At 42.1% G+C, this 18,687-nt stretch overlaps 1 protein-coding gene across 2 annotated transcripts in view; it reads right to left on the reverse strand.

Annotated features, from left to right (window-relative positions):
- Window positions 1-18,687, reverse strand: part of SLC7A9 (solute carrier family 7 member 9) — a 124,948-nt gene that overhangs the window by 72,326 nt on the left and 33,935 nt on the right. The window contains exons 4-5 of one of the 2 annotated variants that reach the window (XM_056525748.1): window positions 7,288-7,426; window positions 3,939-4,065 (exon numbers count right to left, since the gene is read on the reverse strand). The exons of the other annotated variant lie outside the window; for it this stretch is intronic. Coding sequence (XP_056381723.1) covers window positions 3,939-4,037 — 99 coding nt within the window. The 5' untranslated portion in view covers window positions 4,038-4,065; window positions 7,288-7,426. The remainder of the gene's footprint in view (window positions 1-3,938; window positions 4,066-7,287; window positions 7,427-18,687) is intronic. 2 annotated transcript variants of the gene reach the window in all.

Consider the following 18,687-nt stretch of genomic DNA (forward strand, 5'->3'; position numbering starts at 1 on the left):
GAACAAGCATATTGGAGGTGATGGTGAGGAACAATAAAGGAGCCAGTCCAATTTTTTTTCTCTTTGTCTCTAATAGGTTAGAATGGTAGGAAACAACAGCACCCCTGCTGGAGCAGATTATATCAGACCTACTTTAAATCCCATTTTAGCACATTTAGTACATCTTTTTTTTTTTTTTTTTTTTTTTTTAAATCCAAGCATTTCTGTTTATCATTTGTCCCTATTATGGGTATGTTCAATGTTATAGCATAGACCTGTTGGAGCAGTCTGGCTCCTTACCATCCTATAGTATCCCCCATTATAAGATTATTATTGCTAGCTAGTGATGTCTTGGGGTTGGGGGTGGGATGTACATGGCCTGAACAATAACATCATTTTCCCCTTAAGAGCCAGGAATAGCTTAATAAATAGCCAGCTGAGTCATCTGATAAAAATATCTGGTCTTTATGTTGTTCTAAGTTGGCTATATTTAAACAGAGGAGCGATGAAACAATCAATACAAGATTGAGTTATTAGTCTATTCCTGGACGCCTACATGCTTCATCCTCTCTGCTCTGAGATGATCTCACTTCTTTATATGGTCCACAACATTCATTTTTTATATGCTAATATTGGCTCCTTGGATAACACAAACAAGGTAGCGGCGGACAAAACAGTGTAGCCTGGAATATGATTATTTACACTTTCTTAAATCCATAGTCTCCAACCAAGCAGCCAGGTATGCTGGGAGTAGCAAAAACAACAGGATTAGATACAGTTTACTGCCCCCTCAAACTCCAAGTGCACAGGATGACTTGTAGCCATATTATGATGCAAGGTACACGTAAAGAAGCCTGGGAGAGGAGATCCAACAGGAAAAAAATATCCAGCGCTTAGGAGATGTGAAAGTGACATTAAAAGTAATTTATTTAATCCATAAAGATAAAAAAATATTATTTTATGTCATTTCCACATCTTCTGACTGCTGGATATATTTCCATTTGCTGGGAGTTGTAGTATTACAACAGGTGGTGAGCTAAAGGTTGGAGACCACTGACTTACTAAGAGATATCGAGAAATAGAAATGGATCAACTCGATTCTGCAGCGATTTTTTGCTATTCTAAACACTGTTCGAGTGGCTGTAGTTACTAAGGTAACTGATAACGTCTGTCTCTAAAAGGCTGAGGCCTATCTCCTGAATGTTTTTTACATTATAAATGTATTTCCAATATATTGAGAAATAAATAGAGTTGAAGGGGTCAACATTTTCCTCCCAAAAGTCTATTCTCACTGTGTTTTCTAAATATGTCCCATGTCCAAACCCTTAAGCCAGTTAGGGCCAAGGTCTGTCCAGCACCACCGCAATCCCCAGGGATCCAAAAAGCACATGTCCAGTCTAGCTCTGGCCTCTGGTCAGAGAGAAAGTGTTTCCAGTCAGACTAGCCCTGGCCACTGGTTCCTGCAGCCCTCACCTTCAGAGAGAGTTTGCCTCCTGTCTCAATATTTTTGGCCTATGGCATCAAACTTGCAAACTACTGTGTCCGACTACAGGAGTACTACAAGAGGAAGCATCAAGGACAAAGACGAATCTAAAGAACTTTATTTCAAAAGAAAGATTAGGTGCAACTATTGCTCCAGACTTAGGTAGCAACAGAATAACAACGTTAGTGCAGAGTTACAGCCTACAGTCAAGTCTAAACTTGACTCTTAGTCAAGTTTAATCTTAAATGCAGTGAGGAACAAGCTGGGCTATGCCTAGAGGCATTGCTAACCACAAGGAGGTTACAAGACAAGTTTTACATTTTCTACTTAAAGTCATCCAAACTGTAGTAAAGAACGAGCCGGGCATCACCTAGAGGGATCACATAATGCTCAAGGTAGTCCTAACCTCTGAGTCTGACACCTACAACGAGGGACCAGTAAAACTAAATCCCAGGAGAACTATAAGTCACACATTAACTAAATCAAATATCATCAAATTCCTTCTGTACTGTGATAATGATAAATTACCAGTTGCTTCTCTACCTACAAAGTGTCTCTCAAGTACTGTATGTCAAATCTGAGATTATACCAAAGTGTACTTTTCTGTATTGGATCTGCACAAGGAGTATACAACAAGTTGTTTTCTAGAAACTCTGTCTTTTGGAGTATTATTTTCTTAGGGCCTTGTGTACGTTTTATTGTACTGTATTATTATTACAGCTTATTTTAAGTATTAGTTTTGTGGAATTCTACATCAATACATAAGGTTGCACCACCCCTGCCATATGATACTATAACCCTCATCTTTTTTCTACTTACCTAGAGGGATCACATGATGCTCAAGGTAGTCCTAACCTCTGAGTCTGACACCTATAGTATATTGAAGGGGTGAAAACCTGCAGCATTTTGCAATATAATGAGCATAAGGTGGTTATGAAAATTTGTACAGCCTGTTTTTCTGCGTGTAATTTTTCAGCTTCATGTAGATGGAAATTTTATAATGAACTGTACATTGCTGTGGATTTGTGTTGCTGAATCCATACTGCAAATCTACAGAGTGTGAATTCACCCTTATGTTCACACATGCATATTTTTGCTGCAGCCATTAAAGTCAATGGGCAGCAAAATCCACAGCAGCAGATCTCCAGCAAAAATACACAACTGTGAACATATCCTAATGCATCAACTTATTTTATTCACTCAGTGTACTATATATCAATAATGTTGTGTTGTTTTTTTTTTTTATAAGAAGTACATAAATAAACAGTAGTGTCCTGCCATTTGTACCACAATAGAAAGAAAAGTGAACATACCCCAAGAATGAGAGAAGCTAAAAGTTCATCATTTAACCCTTTTCCAAATAATGTGAATAGAGCCCAAGTTCTGTGTAGTTTAAACATTCTTACCCAAGATAATGGACAAGGGGACCAACCAAAACAGTGATGCCTTTCAACTTGCTAATCACCGACATCGACACTGGGTTTACATGCATAGTTTTTCTGCTTTACAGTCTATTTCATGGGATCAATCTCTAAATCCACAGCAGCATTTAAGGAGACCATATATATTCTATAGATGACATCATCTGAAAATTGCATGGAAAAAGTGGCTTATAATGCATGGGTATGGTTCCGCTTATCTCCTTAGGTAAAAAAGATCAATCACGTGAAACTTGTTCACCTTGCCTGATATTGGTTTCCAAGCACACACAGAAGATGGGGGGCATATGTGCTGACCTCATACAAATTGTATGGGTAATGCACCAACAATTAACTAATGTGCAGATTATGCATTGGATCAGTAACTACTCTGTAGGGCTCTTCTGGAATAGGCCTATAAAGGAAATGTGTACTTCTTTACTAATGCCTAGGCTTATAACACGTCTGAAGATAGGTGAGAATTAGGGTGCTAAGACCCTAAAAGTAGAATGGAGGGTTGCAATGCTCTTCTAAACATCATCCTTTCTTAAATCCTTGTCACTTTTGCTTGGTATCATTTGGGTTACACCTTTGGGTTAAACCTTATTGCTTGCCCCAAGTTGCTGTACCCTTTTAGATCTGATCTAACATTAGGTCCAACACATTCTAGCTAAAAGATCCTCTCACATTATAAACCTAATCCTTGCAGGTTTTTATTTTAAATATATATTTTTTATTTTCATATTTGTTTTAATACAGATTAACAAAACCAGAAATGTAACCAGTTATTAAATTTTTTTTCCAGTAGACCCCTTAGAGTCTCTACACTGAAGATCTCTTTGGTGGCCGAGAATGCATATCTAAGTTTAGCATATTCGTACCATGCTTTTTCTTCCAAATCGAACTTTTCTTTTAGCTCCTCCCATCCAATAAGCTTACCCTCTTTTATCAAGTCAGACATTTTCCTAATTCCCTTCTCTTCTATATTTTTTAATGATCCTAATTTATAGAATTACTCTATCTTTTTTATTATGCCCTAATCCTTGCAGTTTACTTGCCTGCTTCTTGAGTTGCATTACTGAGGACTCCTTACTCTGGATAGACTGGTTATCCTCATTTTTTTCCTCTTTTCTCTTCCTTAGGCTTCCCTCACCCATGGTGCCGGCTGGTGCTGATTATTGGGTCCTATATCACACAATAAGCCATAAATGATCAGGAGAAAACAGGAAACAAATAGCTACAATCTTCTCCACTTGTCAAAATAAAACACATCATATATTGCCTTTTAAATGCTGTAATCAGGTTGGCATTCTAGTGATATCACAAATTATCTGGAAATTATGGGCACATTAGGTTTATTTTATTGTATTATATCACCTGCGTGATTAGTATCACAAACATAAAAAAGATGAATCATGTGTTTATGGTCAGACACAATTGTGGTAAAACATTAGCTTTTTCTCACCCTTTACCTCCCCATTGTACCTATGCAATGCAGCATTTATCACTAGCACTTAATGGTAAATGTCCAATATGTTGTAAAATCTCCCCAAGGGAAACTTTTTAAAATCTTTATATACCTAATAATGTGATTCTCCCCAGACTAGTCGTCTACTTAAATCTGAATAAAGCAGACATCTGTTCTTATTTGTATTTCAGAAAGAGCATCTAAAACAACATAATTTGTTAACAAAATTGTGTTATACAGAATTACTAATTCATAAATAACTTTATTTTTAACAATATACATTGCATCCAAAACTTATTTAAAAACAGCCGAATGTGGAGGGAAGAGGTCTTAGACGGGGACACATAAGTACATATAAAGTGCATCTTAGACCACAATGTATGATTCACCCCTTTTGCTTCGTCAAGGGTCACCATCTAAGTACATCAGTACCCCCTGATGAGGCGAGAAAAGTTGAAAGGCATGTTGGGTTCTGAGATGAAGGACATAGCAGTTTGAACACTTATATCTTGGTCTAGTATTGTCTATGATTTTCTTTTAGCATCTTTTTTTGGGCATATGTGCAATATACAGTATATATTTATATATTACTAAAACTTCAGCTTGGTGTGATACATGTACTACATGACACCACAAAATGCTCTTTGCACATATTTGCTTGTGGGATGTGATTAAATTCATGTACTTTATATGTACTTAACTGTCTTAGTCCATTGCCTCCTCCCACCATGTTTTTTGGCTTTATGAAGTTCTTATATGTGTTCCTAAGTTTTGGTTACATCTTACTCATTACAAATAGAATAATATTTTCTGTGCTCTGGGAATTGTAAGTGTAAACTATTTTTATTTCAATTCTAACTATTAAAAATCAGTCACATCTATTAAAAACACATAGGGGAAATTTATCAAAACTTGTACAGTGGAAAAGTTGACCAGTTGCCCATAGCAACCAATCAGATCGCTTTTTTACTTAAGAAAAAAAAAGGCCTCTGAAAAATGAAAGAAGTGATCTGATTGGTTAATAAGGGCAACTGGTCAACTTTTCCTCAGCACATCTTAATAAATCTCCCCCAACAGACACAGATTTATCAATGCCTGAGGAAAAATGTGTCTGATTTGCTCATAGCAACCAATCACAGCTTTCTTTTTACTAGCGCAATTTATTAAATAAAAGCGGAGCTGTGATTGGTTGCTATGGGCAAATCAGACGTCAATGAGAAATCTGGAGAGTTTACTCAACTCTGTTGGGCAAGAACTGAGCAATGTATGGTCCACGGATGTATTTTTTGGAGCTATGATGTCATCTGTGCACCTTTTTTTTTATTAAATTCGACAGTCCATCATCAGTGCCCTTTTTTTTTTTAAATTGACAGGTTTCAGGGTTATCCTTGGCACAAAGCTGCGGGATAACTGCACTGGCTTTCTTCCCATGGATGATCATCAGCAGATGAACTTAAGAGAATTAAGACACTGTAACCAATGTGTGCGACACACAGCCTTAAGATGCCAGGCTAAAGGGTCTCAATGTACCTTGAAATGCTTTGTATTAGAAAACAAAAGGTGACGGTAATGTTCAAGTGTCCAAGTGTCATCATCTGCTACTTTAGATTCTTTCTTTACCAATTAACTATATAAACTACAGGGACTGTGCAGGGCAAGTAACGATATAGAAGATAGTATCTGATGGAACATATGTCTATCACAAAGTAAGCAGGTCTCATATAAGCTTTCTGATAAATGACCCCTGGAGGGTGAAACTGATGCAGTTCAACATTGTAATTGCCCTTTTGTTACATTATAAACACATGCAACAATATAATTACACATAAGAGAAGCTGGATTTTGGGTGATAATAAACATAAGATAGGTGGCTGCTACTATGCACTTAATGCAATAGGTTGTGTGTGTGTGTGTGTGTGTGTGAGTGTGAGAGAGAGAAAATGCCTGGGTGCCAGTTTCCATTCGTACTTTTTGTCACATACAATGAATAGAACACAAAAATCCATCCTATCCCCTCTCGGCTTTGCTTTATAGCAGCTCTAGTCTAACGTAACGCCTCATAAATCTGACAGTGGTCCAAACCCTTCTATAAAGATTGCTTGGGCTCATGCTACTAAAACCCTCAGCAAGGAATTGTTATCTCCAGGGGAAGTTACAATGGCTCATGTAGCATTAAATGATAACCGTTCAAATGAGTGGGTGGCTTTGTGATACATGGTAGCACCAAGTCCACTAGAGTAGTAGTTGCTATTTTACGTAATTTCTGGGGGGGGGGGGGGGGCGAGCAGATGCTGAATGCTCTTCTCTATCAACATATATCAACACAATCCCTTAAATGAGTCTTATTTTGACAGAACAGACACATGGAAAGTATGTTTTGGGGTATTAAAGTATATACCGTACATGTTATTATCTTTGAAATATGTTTTCACCCAGTGGCCACTTTAATTACAAGGATCTGATCAGAAAGAAAGTAAAATGATAATCTGCAGCTCAAAAAAATCATCTTATCACCATGACCATAGCTTTGATCCTGTAATTCAACTTTCTCAAAATTGTATTGTAGCAAAGATGATTATGTGTAAATTCAGGGTACATTACTAAACAAGTGTATACAATCATACAAAAAATTTCCATTAAACCTTAATACAGTATACGGTACATGTCTACACTTGTTACACCTGTGCTGTAGCTGCGGAGGTGGCAAAGGCTGCAATTCCATTTCAGTCCAACATATTGATATGCCTGTAATCCACTGACAGGGTTAATAAAAAGATGGAAGATAGGTGCAACTGTTGGACAGAATGATCTCACTATACAAATGATTGTTGGTTACATTTCATAACCCCTAACACCACATAAACTAGAAAGAATAAACCACCCCGATAATCAATACCATTCAATTGCATTAATGACAGATCCTAAAGTTGACAGCTTACCTTGAGCGTAAACAGTTTAGGGTATGAGGTGGTGGAGTGGATGCTGAGCGTCTTCAAGAGTTTTATAAGGCACAGGTAAAGTTCATAAATAATCTTTCTGATCCCGAGAGGGTGCTGGTTAACAGCAGAGCAGAGGTCACTGTCAGTAATTATTAAACATGCCCTAATTATTGCAGAGCAATGTAAAAGGAAGCATGAAGCTGAACATTCCTGCTTGCACAATGCTTGGCTTAACATCTAGCAACACATTACATCTATTTACAATGTGTATTGCTTTGTTGCACTGGGCAGTTAGTATGTCGCCTGCACACAACGGCTGACTGCTGGCAGGCTACACACAAAGTATTGTTGTTCTATAAAGCCTACACACAGCAGAACTTTGGAAGCCATAATAAGTGCGCATATCAGCACATGCTTTGAAGGGAGTCCTTTATTTGTCACCATAATGACAGCAGTAAAGTGCAGTGATAGATCTAAAAACTGGCCGTGGAACAGAAGATGATTGAAACGTCATCAAGACAATGGCACATGCTGTTGCCAGTCATTCCTACTAATCGCCTAATTGACTGAAAGAGTAGTAGATGCTTGGAACAAACTTTTAGCATATGTGTTTGGAAATATAAAGGCAGACTTTTCCTGCCAACAACCTTCTATGTTTTCTATACACAGATTCAGGCCACATCCCATGTCGTAAAATATTCTGTGGTGTCCCGGTACAGGACCTTGTCCTGTCCCTTGTGTTAAGTCCCCTCAGCTAGAGTTCCTTCATCTCCACAGGGCTCTCCTGCAGGGCTTGCCCCTTGGTCGCCTCATATAATTGTATTTACATGTCTATTATTTAATGTATAGGTATAATAAATGTATAGGACCTCCCCAGGTCATGTGATCTTCAGTTGTGAATGTACATATGTTTAAGGACCTTCCTGGGTCATGTGATGTACCCAGAGTTCACTGAGTTCAGGACTTAGAGGTTTGATGGCCAATGAGCTTAGTCAAGCCCCCTTAATATATAGAGGGCTGTAGTCTGTAAATTCTCTCTCTTGCACCTGTGCTCTTGTTCCTGCACTCTCTTCTCTCTTATCTCCCGGATCCAAAGCAAGCACAATCAGCATTTCTCAATTCAATTCATCTAGGCCAAAGCCTAAAGAACCAGCAGCCACTAAAACCGTGAGTTATAAAGCTCAATCCTACAAATCCTGTGTGACTACTATTCTACTCAAATCTTATAACTAGTAGCACAGTGGCCTGCTTAAAGCTCATTACTGTCAGTCCCAGCAAAGCCTGTGAGGAACTTGCATCCCAGTTACCTCAAGAGAGACTGTTTTACTGTAAAGACTGCATAAGAAGTTCAGAAAAAGTTCCAGTTATCTCATAAACTCTGCTGTGGACATTCTGTTTATTATCCCTGCCGTTTGTGGGCCGGTTGGCGGTAGGATCTTCAATACTAAGCAAACCGTACCCTGGCGTCACGACAAGTAAAGATTAACACCACCAGACACTGTAATATCATTGCAACACCCCAGACACCATAATGACATAATTCCAGTATGCTAAGCACAAGTAGATATTGTAAACAACTTGAGATATCCACAGACACTAGATTTCTTCCTTACAACTATATATTACACCAGCCATAAAAGTTTTGACATGCCAGACATGAATGTTTAGACCCCGACCAATATCTAGATATCGCCAGAGGAAGCGCATGGTAGTGTGCTTCACTCCCCAGTTGGCCGCACTCTTGGCCATCATGGTCAACTGGAGAGTGAAGCTGCCTACTGGGTGCTTCTCTCAGCAATATGAAGAGATCTGTCAGGGTTTGAACATTCAGACAGGGAGCGAGCAAATGTCAAAAGTTTCTCTAAACAACAGGGTGTTTTTTTTTTCCTACAAGCAATCTTCCCAGCGCTTCAATGTGATCCATGGGGAATGCTAAGTGCTTATCTAACATCTGTCTTGTAACTAACCATACCCTTTGCTGCTGTTTTTAATAATATTCTTGATGTGTATTTCGTTGTGTGCCAATGTATTCTCCCTCGTACCTGTAGTGTACTAGTCTGTAATCCCCTGATGAATCGCTATAGGATATCAGATATACGGGGAAACCCCTCGGTATATGTGGGTGTGTACATTAGGAGAAATGTTGTTTAATCTCTGTAAGTTCTCCATTTAGAGAGTGTTGCACATATTGTTCTACAGTTTTTGTGAATATAAAGAATGGGGTATTAACCCCTTGGGGACCGAGCCCATTTTGACCCTATGGACCAGAACTTTTTTGCACATCTGACCACTGTCACTTTGCACATCTGACCACTGTCACTTTAAGCATTAATAACTCTGGGAGGCTTGTACTTATGAATTTGATTCAGAGATTGTTTTTTCGTGACATATTCTACTTTATGTTAGTGGTAAATTTCCGTCGATACTTGCATCATTTCTTGGTGAAAAATGCATAAATTTCAGGAAAAATTTGAAAATTTTGCATTTTTATAACTTTGAAGCTCTCTGCTTGTAAGGAAAATAGATATAGCAAATAAATTATATATTGATTCACATATACAATGGGGATCAAAAGTTTGGGCACGCCAGGTAAAAATTTGGATTAATGTGCATAAAGAAGCCAAGGAAAGATGGAAAAATCTCCAAAAGGCATCAAATTACAGATTAGACATTCTTATAATTTGTCAACAAAATTTAGACTTTATTTCCATCATTTACAGTTTCAAAATAACAGAAAACAAAAAATGGCATCTGCAAAAGTTTGGGCACCCTGCAGAGTTAATATCTTGTACTGCCCCCTTTGGCAAGTATCACAGCTTGTAAATGCTTTTTGTAGCCAGCCAGAGTCTTTCAATTCATGTTTGAGGTATCTTTGCCCATTCTTCCTTACAAAAGTCTTCCAGTTGTTTGCGATTTCTGGGCTGTCTGTCACACACTGCTCTTTTAAGGTCTATCCATAGATTTTCAATTATGTTGAGGTCAGTGGATTGTGAAGGCCATGACAAAACCTTCAGTTTACACCTCTTGATGTAATCCCCCGTGTATTTCGAGGTGTGTTTAAGATCATTGTCCATTTGTAGAAGCCATCTTCTCTTTAACTTCAGCTTTTTCACAGATGGCATTAAGTTAGCATCCAAAATTTGCTAAAATTTTAGTGAATCCATTTTTCCTTCTATTCGTGAGATGTTCCCTGTGCCACTGGCTGCAATACAACTTCAAAGCATGATTGATCCACCCCCATCCACCCCCATGCTTAACAGTTGGACAGAGGTTCTTTTTCATTCCCTTTCTTCTCCAAACGTACCTTTGCTCATGCCGGCCAAAAAGTTCAATTTTAACCTCATCGGTCCACAGAACTTGTTTCCAAAATTGATCAGGCTTGTCTATTTGTTCATTTGCAAAGTTCAAACGCTGATTTTTGTGGTGAGGACGTAGAAGAGGTTTTCTTCTGATGACTCTTCCATGAAGACCATATTTGTATCTCTTTATAGTGGAATAGTGTACCACAACTCCAGTGTCTGCCAGATCTTTTTGGAGGGATTGTGCAGTCAAACGTGGGTTTTGAATTGTTTTTCCCACAATCCTGCGAGCTGTTCTGTCTGATATTTTTCTTGGTCTTTCAGATCTTGCTTTAACTCTCACTGTTCCTGATGACTGCCATTTCTTAATTACATTCCGAACAGAGGATATTGACATCTGAAAACGTTTTGCTATTTTCTTATAGCCTTCTTGTCACGATTCGGCAGGCTGGAGGTGGATCCTCTGTGTCAGCGAGGGATTGGCGTGGACCGTGTCGGTGGACCGGTTCTAAGTTGCTACTGGTTTTCACCAGAGCCCGCCGCAAAGCGGGATGGTCTTGCTGCGGCGGTAGCAACCAGGTCGTATCCACCGGCAATGGCTCAACCTCACTGACTGCTGAGAAGGCGTGGGACAGAAGGACTAGGCAGAGGCAAGGTCAGACGTAGCAGAAGGTCAGGGCAGGCGGCAAGGTTCGTAGTCAAAGGAGATCTGGCAAGGTTCGATAGCAGGAGATCTGGAACACAGGCTTTGGACAACACTAAACACTTTCACTGGCACAAGGCAACAAGATCCGGCAGGCAAGTGCAGGGGAAGTGAGGTAATATAGCCAGGGAGCAGGTGGAAGCTAATTAGGCTGATTGGGCCAGGCACCAATCATTGATGCACTGGCCCTTTAAAACTTAGAAAGCTGGCGCGCGCGCGCGCGCCAGGGCATGACAGCCGGGGGCCGGGACAGGTGATTGACTTGGGATGCGATTCGCGAGCGGGCGCGTCCCGCTATGCGAATCGCATCCCCGCCGGCAGTGTCAGTGCAGCGCTCCCGGTCAGCGGGTCTGACCGGGGCGCTGCCGAGAGAGAAACGCCGCGAGCGCTCCGGGGAGGAGCAGGGACCCGGAGCACTCAGCGTAACAGTACCCCCCCCCCCTAGGTCTCCCTCTTTTTTTGTCCGCCAATTGCTTCACGTGGGACGAGGACACTGGGAGCGATTGTAGGGTTTCCTCATCACATGCAGGCAGTTCAGCAGGAGTGGGAATGGGGAGGGAGGGCAGAGGGTGAAGCTTGGCACGGGGCAGAGTGTTACCAGGACAGGGGCTATGAGGAGGCAAAGCATAGTCCTGATAGGCTTTGGGGAGACCAGGTGTAGGCACCGAGGCTTGCCTGACGGGACTGGGAGGAGACGTGAGGCATTTCTTGCGGCAAGCAGGGCCCCAATTCTTGATCTCCCCGGTGGTCCAGTCAGGGGTGGGAGAATGATGCTGGAGCCATGGCAGACCGAGTAGGACTTCAGAGGTACAGTTGGGAAGGACGAACAATTCAGTCTTTTCGTGATGGGGTCCAATGCACATTAAGAGGGGTTCTGTGCGGTAACACACGGTGCAGTCCAATTTAACTCCGTTGACCGAGGAAATGTAGAGCGGCTTGACGAGACAGGTCACCGGGATGCAGAACTTATTCAACAAAGAGGCCAGAATAAAATTTCCACAAGAACCAGAGTCCAAGAAGGCCGCGGCAGAGAAGGAAGAGTTGGCAGAAGGAGAAATCTGCACGGGCACAGTGAGACGTGGAGAAGCAGACTTCGTACCAAGAGACGCCACACCCACTTGAGCTGGGTGCGTGCGTGCGTTTCCCAGACGTGGAGGGCGAATAGGGCAATCCACCAAGAAGTGTTCGGTACTGGCGCAGTACAGACATAAATTGTTATCCCTACGGCGAGTCCTCTCTTCAAGGGTCAGGCGAGACCGATCCACTTGCATAGCCTCCTCGGCGGGAGGCACAGGGGTAGATTGCAAAGGATACTGTGAGAGAGGTGCCCAGAGATCAAGGTCTTTTTCCTGGCGGAGCTCCTGGTGTCTCTCAGAAAAACGCATGTCAATGCGGGTGGCCAAATGGATAAGTTCTTGCAGGTTGGGAGGAATCTCTCGTGCGGCCAGCACATCCTTGATGTTACTGTTACATAGTTACATAGTTAGTATGGTTGAAAAAAGACATACGTCCATCAAGTCCAACCAGGGGATTGAAGGGAAGGATGTAAGGGGATAAGGGAAAGGGATGTAGTTTTATAATTCTGCATAAGCATTAATGTTATTTTGTTCCAGGAATGTATCTAACCCTGCTTTAAAGCTGTTAATTGTTCCTGCTGTGACCAGTTCCTGAGGTAGACCGTTCCATAAATTCACAGTCCTCACGGTAAAGAAGGCGTGCCGCCCCTTTAGACTAAACCTTTTCTTCTCCAGACGGAGGGAGTGCCCCCTCGTCCTTTGGGGGGGTTTAACCTGGAACAGTTTTTCTCCATATTTTTTGTATGGGCCATTTATATACTTATATACGTTTATCATATCCCCCTTAAACGTCTCTTCTCAAGACTAAACAATTGTAACTCCTTTAATCGCTCCTCATAGCTAAGATGTTCCATGCCCCATATTAGTTTAGTCGCGCGTCTCTGCACCCTTTCCAACTCCGCAGTGTCCCTTTTATGAACAGGCGACCAAAACTGAACAGCATATTCCAGGTGAGGCCGTACCACTGCTTTATAAAGGGGGAGTATTATGTCCCTGCCCCTCGAGTCCATGCCTCTTTTTATACATGACAATATCCTGCCGGCTTTGGAAGCAGCAGCCTGACATTGCATGCTATTTTGTAGTCTGTGATCTACAAGTACACCCAGATCCTTCTCTACCAGTGACTCTGACAGTTTAATCCCCCCTAAGACATACGACGCATGCAGGTTATTAGTACCCAGATGCATAACTTTACATTTATCCACATTGAACCTCATTTGCCAAGTGGATGCCCAGACACTTAGTCTATCCAAGTCATCTTGTAACTTATGCACATCCTCTATAGACTGTACCGTGCTACAAAGCTTGGTGTCATCTGCAAAGATAGAAACAGAGCTGTTAATACCATCCTCTATATCATTGATAAATAAATTAAACAGCAGCGGGCCCAGTACTGAACCTTGGGGTACACCACTAATAACCGGGGACCAATCAGAGTACGAATCATTTACCACCACTCTCTGGGTACGATCCATGAGCCAGTGTTCAATCCAGTTACAAACTAAAGTTTCCAAGCCCAAGGACCTTAACTTACCTGTCAGATGTCTGTGAGGGACAGTATCAAACGCTTTGGCAAAATCCAGAAACACTATATCCACAGCCATTCCTCTGTCAAGGCTTCTACTCACCTCTTCATAAAAGCAAATTAGATTGGTTTGACAACTTCTATCCTTAGTAAACCCATGCTGGCTATCACTTATAATATTATTATCCCCTATGTATTCCTGTATGTAATCCCTTATAAGTCCTCCAAACAATTTACCCACAATGCACGTTAGACTTGCCGGTCTATAATTGCCTGGCGAAGACCTAGAGCCCTTCTTGAAGATTGGTACCACATTAGCCTTGCGCCAGTCCCTTGGCACAATACCAGACACCAGAGAATCTCTAAATATCATGAACAAGGGTACAGATATTACTGAACTTACCTCTCTAAGAACTCTTGGGTGTAGTCCATCCGGCCCTGGAGATTTGCTTACATTTACTTTACTTAACTTACCTTGTACCATCTCTACATTAAGCCAGTTCAATACATTATATGATGTGTTACCAGCACTGACCTGACCAATGTCAGCTCCTTCTTCCATAGTATATACAGAACTAAAGAACCCATTCAGTAGCTCCGCCTTCTCTTGATCGCCCGTGACAACCTCCCCATTATCATTATTAAGGGGTCCTACATGCTCTGTCCTTGGTTTTTTTGTATTTATATATCTAAAAAAATATTTAGGATTAGTTTTGCTTTCTTCGGCCACCTGTCTCTCATTTTGAATTTTTGCTGTTTTTATTACATTTTTACAGATTTTATTTAGCTCCTTGTACTGTTTAAATGTTATAGCTGACCCATCAGATTTGTATTTTTTGAAGGCTATTTTTTTGTTGTTTATTGCTCTTTTAACCTCATTTGTCAGCCATGTAGGATTTAGTTTTAATCGTTTATATTTGTTCCCCTTTGGTATATATTTAGCTGTATAGTTATTTAGAGTTGATTTAAAGATGTCCCATTTACCTTCTGTATCAGCATTTGAGAACACCTCCCCCCAGTCTATGTCCTGTAGTGCAGCCCTCAACCCAGGGAAGTTTGCCTTTTTAAAGTTATATGTTTTTGCTTTCCCCGTCTGTCTTTGTTTTCTACATTTTAAGTCAAAAGTAACTATATTGTGGTCGCTATTACCAAGGTTTTCCCTCACAGTTACATTACCAACCAGCTCTGCGTTGTTGGAAATGATCAGATCCAACAAGGCATCACTTCTTGTTGGGTCCTCCACAAACTGGCCCATAAAATTATCCTGCAATAAATTTAGGAATTTTCTCCCCTTTGTAGTTTTAGCCAACCCCCGGCCCCAATCTATATCTGGATAGTTAAAATCTCCCATTATTACCACTGTACCTGCCCGGGCGGCCCTCTCTATTTGTTTATACAGCCGACCTTCTATCTCTTCAGTGATATTAGGGGGTCTGTAGATTACACCAAATATTATTTTTTCAGTATTTCCCTCCTTTTGTAATTCTACCCACAGTGATTCCACCTCCTCAGAATCATCACACACTATGGCATCGTTCACACTGACTTTCATACCACTTCTTACATACAGACAGACTCCACCACCTTTTTTGTTCATTCTATCCTTGCGAAACAATGTAAACCCCTGCAGATTGACAGCCCAGTCATGTGAGGAGTCCAGCCATGTCTCAGTGACCCCAACTATATCAATATGTTCCTCCAGTATCAAGGCCTCAAGCTCCCCCATTTTATTTGCTAGGCTTCTGGCATTTGTGAACATACACTTTACATTTCCATTAAGTTTTACACATATAGTCTCACTAATGGGATTTTCAGAGTTATTGGGGTTAATGTCATTTTTTGAGTTATAAGGGCTAATTGTACTATTTAAGTTATTGGGGCTAATGGGATTTTTTGAGTTATTGGGTCTAACGTTATTATTTAAGTTATTGGGGCTAATGGGATTTTTTGCGTTATTGCGTCTAACGTTGTTATTTAAGTTATTGGGGCTAACGGTATTTTTTGAGTTAATGGGGCTTATTGTAGTTATTGAGTTATTGGGGCTAATGGAATTTTTTGAATTATTGGGATTACAATTTTTCGGGCTACATTTATTTTTACAGCTGGTTTGTAACGCATGAATCTCCTTATCCACTTGTTCTTAACCTCCCCCCACAGGACTCCTCTCCACCCGCCATTATGTCCTGACCCCTCTCTAACCTATCCATCCCACTGTCTGCTTTCTTTGCTTTATTATCCTCCCCCCACTCACCTAGTTTAAATACTCAGCCACCCCTTCCAGGATTCTCTCCCCCAGCACAGCAGACCCCCTTCCATTCAGGTGCAAATTATCCGTAGAATAGAGTTTGTACCCCAATGAAAAGTCAGCCCAGTGCTCTAAAAACCCAAACCCTTCCCCCTCACACCACGACTTAAGCCATGCATTTAACTCCCTAAGCTCCCACTGTCTTTCCTGCGATGCGCATGGCACAGGAAGTATTCCAGAGAACACAACCTTAGAGGTCCTTCCCTTCAGCTTGGCACCTAGTTCCTTGTAATTATTCTTCAAGGACCTCCCCCTACCATGTATTCTGTCGTTGGTTCCCACATGGACCACGACAGCTGGGTCATCCCCAGCCCCCCCTAGTAATTTGTCCACCCTTTCCACCACATGCCGAACCCTGGCACCAGGGAGACAGCAAACCATTCGGTTGAGGTGGTCTTGGCGACAAATTATTCTATCCGTCTTCCTGATTATAGAATCTGGATAGGCCTTTTTTAAAGGTCGCGCAGAGAGCCTCGTTATTCCAAGATAATTCGGAAGCGAGAGTACGAAATTGGATGGCGTACTCGCCTTCTGAAGAATTACCCTGGACCAGGTTCAGCAGGGCAGTCTCGGCAGAAGAAGCTCGGGCTGGTTCCTCAAAGACACTACGGAATTCAGCGAAGAAGGACTGGACAGTGGCTGTGGCAGGATCATTGCGGTCCCAGAGCGGTGTGGCCCAAGACAAAGCCTTTACAGATAGAAGACTCACTACGAACGCCACCTTAGACCGTTCTGAAGGAAATTGGTCTGACAACATCTCCATATGCAGGGAACATTGAGACAAGAAGCCACGGCAGAGTCGGGAGTCCCCATCAAACTTGTCCAGCAGGGACAAGCGGAGCCTAGGAGCGGCCACTCGCTGCGGAGGAGGTGCAGGAGCTGGTGGAGGAGATGGTTGCTGCTGTAGCAGTGGCAGAAGTTGCTGTAACGTGGCGGTCAACTGCGACAGCTGCTGTCCTTGTTGGGCAATTTGCTGCGATTGCTGGGCGACCACCGTGGGTAGGTCAGCGAGACTTGGCAGCGGCACCTCAGCGGGATCCATGGCCGGATCTACTGTCATGATTCGGCAGGCTGGAGGTGGATCCTCTGTGTCAGCGAGGGATTGGCGTGGACTGTGTCGGTGGACCGGTTCTAAGTTGCTACTGGTTTTCACCAGAGCCCGCCGCAAAGCGGGATGGTCTTGCTGCGGCGGTAGCAACCAGGTCGTATCCACCGGCAACGGCTCAACCTCGCTGACTGCTGAGAAGGCGTGGGACAGAAGGACTAGGCAGAGGCAAGGTCAGACGTAGCAGAAGGTCGGGGCAGGTGGCAAGGTTCGTAGTCAAGGAGGATAGCAGGAGATCTGGAACACAGGCTTTGTACAACACTAAACGCTTTCACTGGCACAAGGCAACAAGATCCGGCAGGGAAGTGCAGGGGAAGTGAGGTAATATAGCCAGGGAGCAGGTGGAAGCTAATTAGGCTGATTGGGCCAGGCACCAATCATTGATGCACTGGCCCTTTAAATCTTAGAGAGCTGGCGCGCGCGCGCCCTAAGGAGCGGAGCCGCGCGCGCCAGGACATGACAGCCGGGGGCCGGGACAGGTGAGTGACTTTGGATGCGATTCGCGAGCGGGCGCGTCCCGCTATGCGAATCGCATCCCCGCCGGCAGTGTCAGTGCAGCGCTCCCGGTCAGCGGGTCTGACCGGGGCGCTGCAGAGAGAGAAACGCCGCGAGCGCTCCGGGGAGGAGCAGGGACCCGGAGAACTCGGCGTAACACTTCTCCAGCTTTGTGAGCGTCAACTATTTTCAGTTTCAGATTTCTAGAAAACTGCTTAGAAAAACCCATAGTGCTGATTGTTGGGGGCAAGTTCAGATGAGTCTGGGCATTTAAAACCTTTGAGATTGACATCACCTGGTCTTCCCAAATGATGATCGAGAACAATCCATGACACTGGCAGGTCTCAGCTTTGCAAATGGGGCAGTGCATGCTATAAATTCTGTAGGGTGCCCAAACTTTTGCAGACGCAATTTTTTTGTTTTCTGTTATTTTGAAAGTGTAAATGATGGAAATAAAATCTGTCATAAGAATGTCTAATCTGTAATTTGATGCCTTTTGGATATTTTTCCATCTTTCCTTGGCTTCTTTATGCACATTAATAAACATTTTTACCTGGGGTGCCGAAACTTTTGATCCCCACTGTACAATATGTCTACTTTATGTTGACATCATAAAGTTGACATGTTTTTACTTTTTGAAGACATCAGAGGGCTTCAAAGTTCAGCAGCAATTTTCCAATTTCAAGTAAATTTCAAAATCTGAATTTTTTAGGGGCCAGTTCAGTTTTGAAGTGAATTTGAAGGCCTTTATGTGAGAAATACCCTATAATTGACCCCATTATGAAAACTGCACCCCTCAATGTATTCAAAATGACATTCAGAAAGTTTGTTAACCCTTTAGGTGTTTCACAGGAATAGCAGCAAAGTGGAGGCGAAAATTCAAAATCTTCAT

Source organism: Hyla sarda, chromosome 6, assembly GCF_029499605.1.
Source record: "Hyla sarda isolate aHylSar1 chromosome 6, aHylSar1.hap1, whole genome shotgun sequence".
NCBI lineage: Eukaryota > Metazoa > Chordata > Amphibia > Anura > Hylidae > Hyla > Hyla sarda.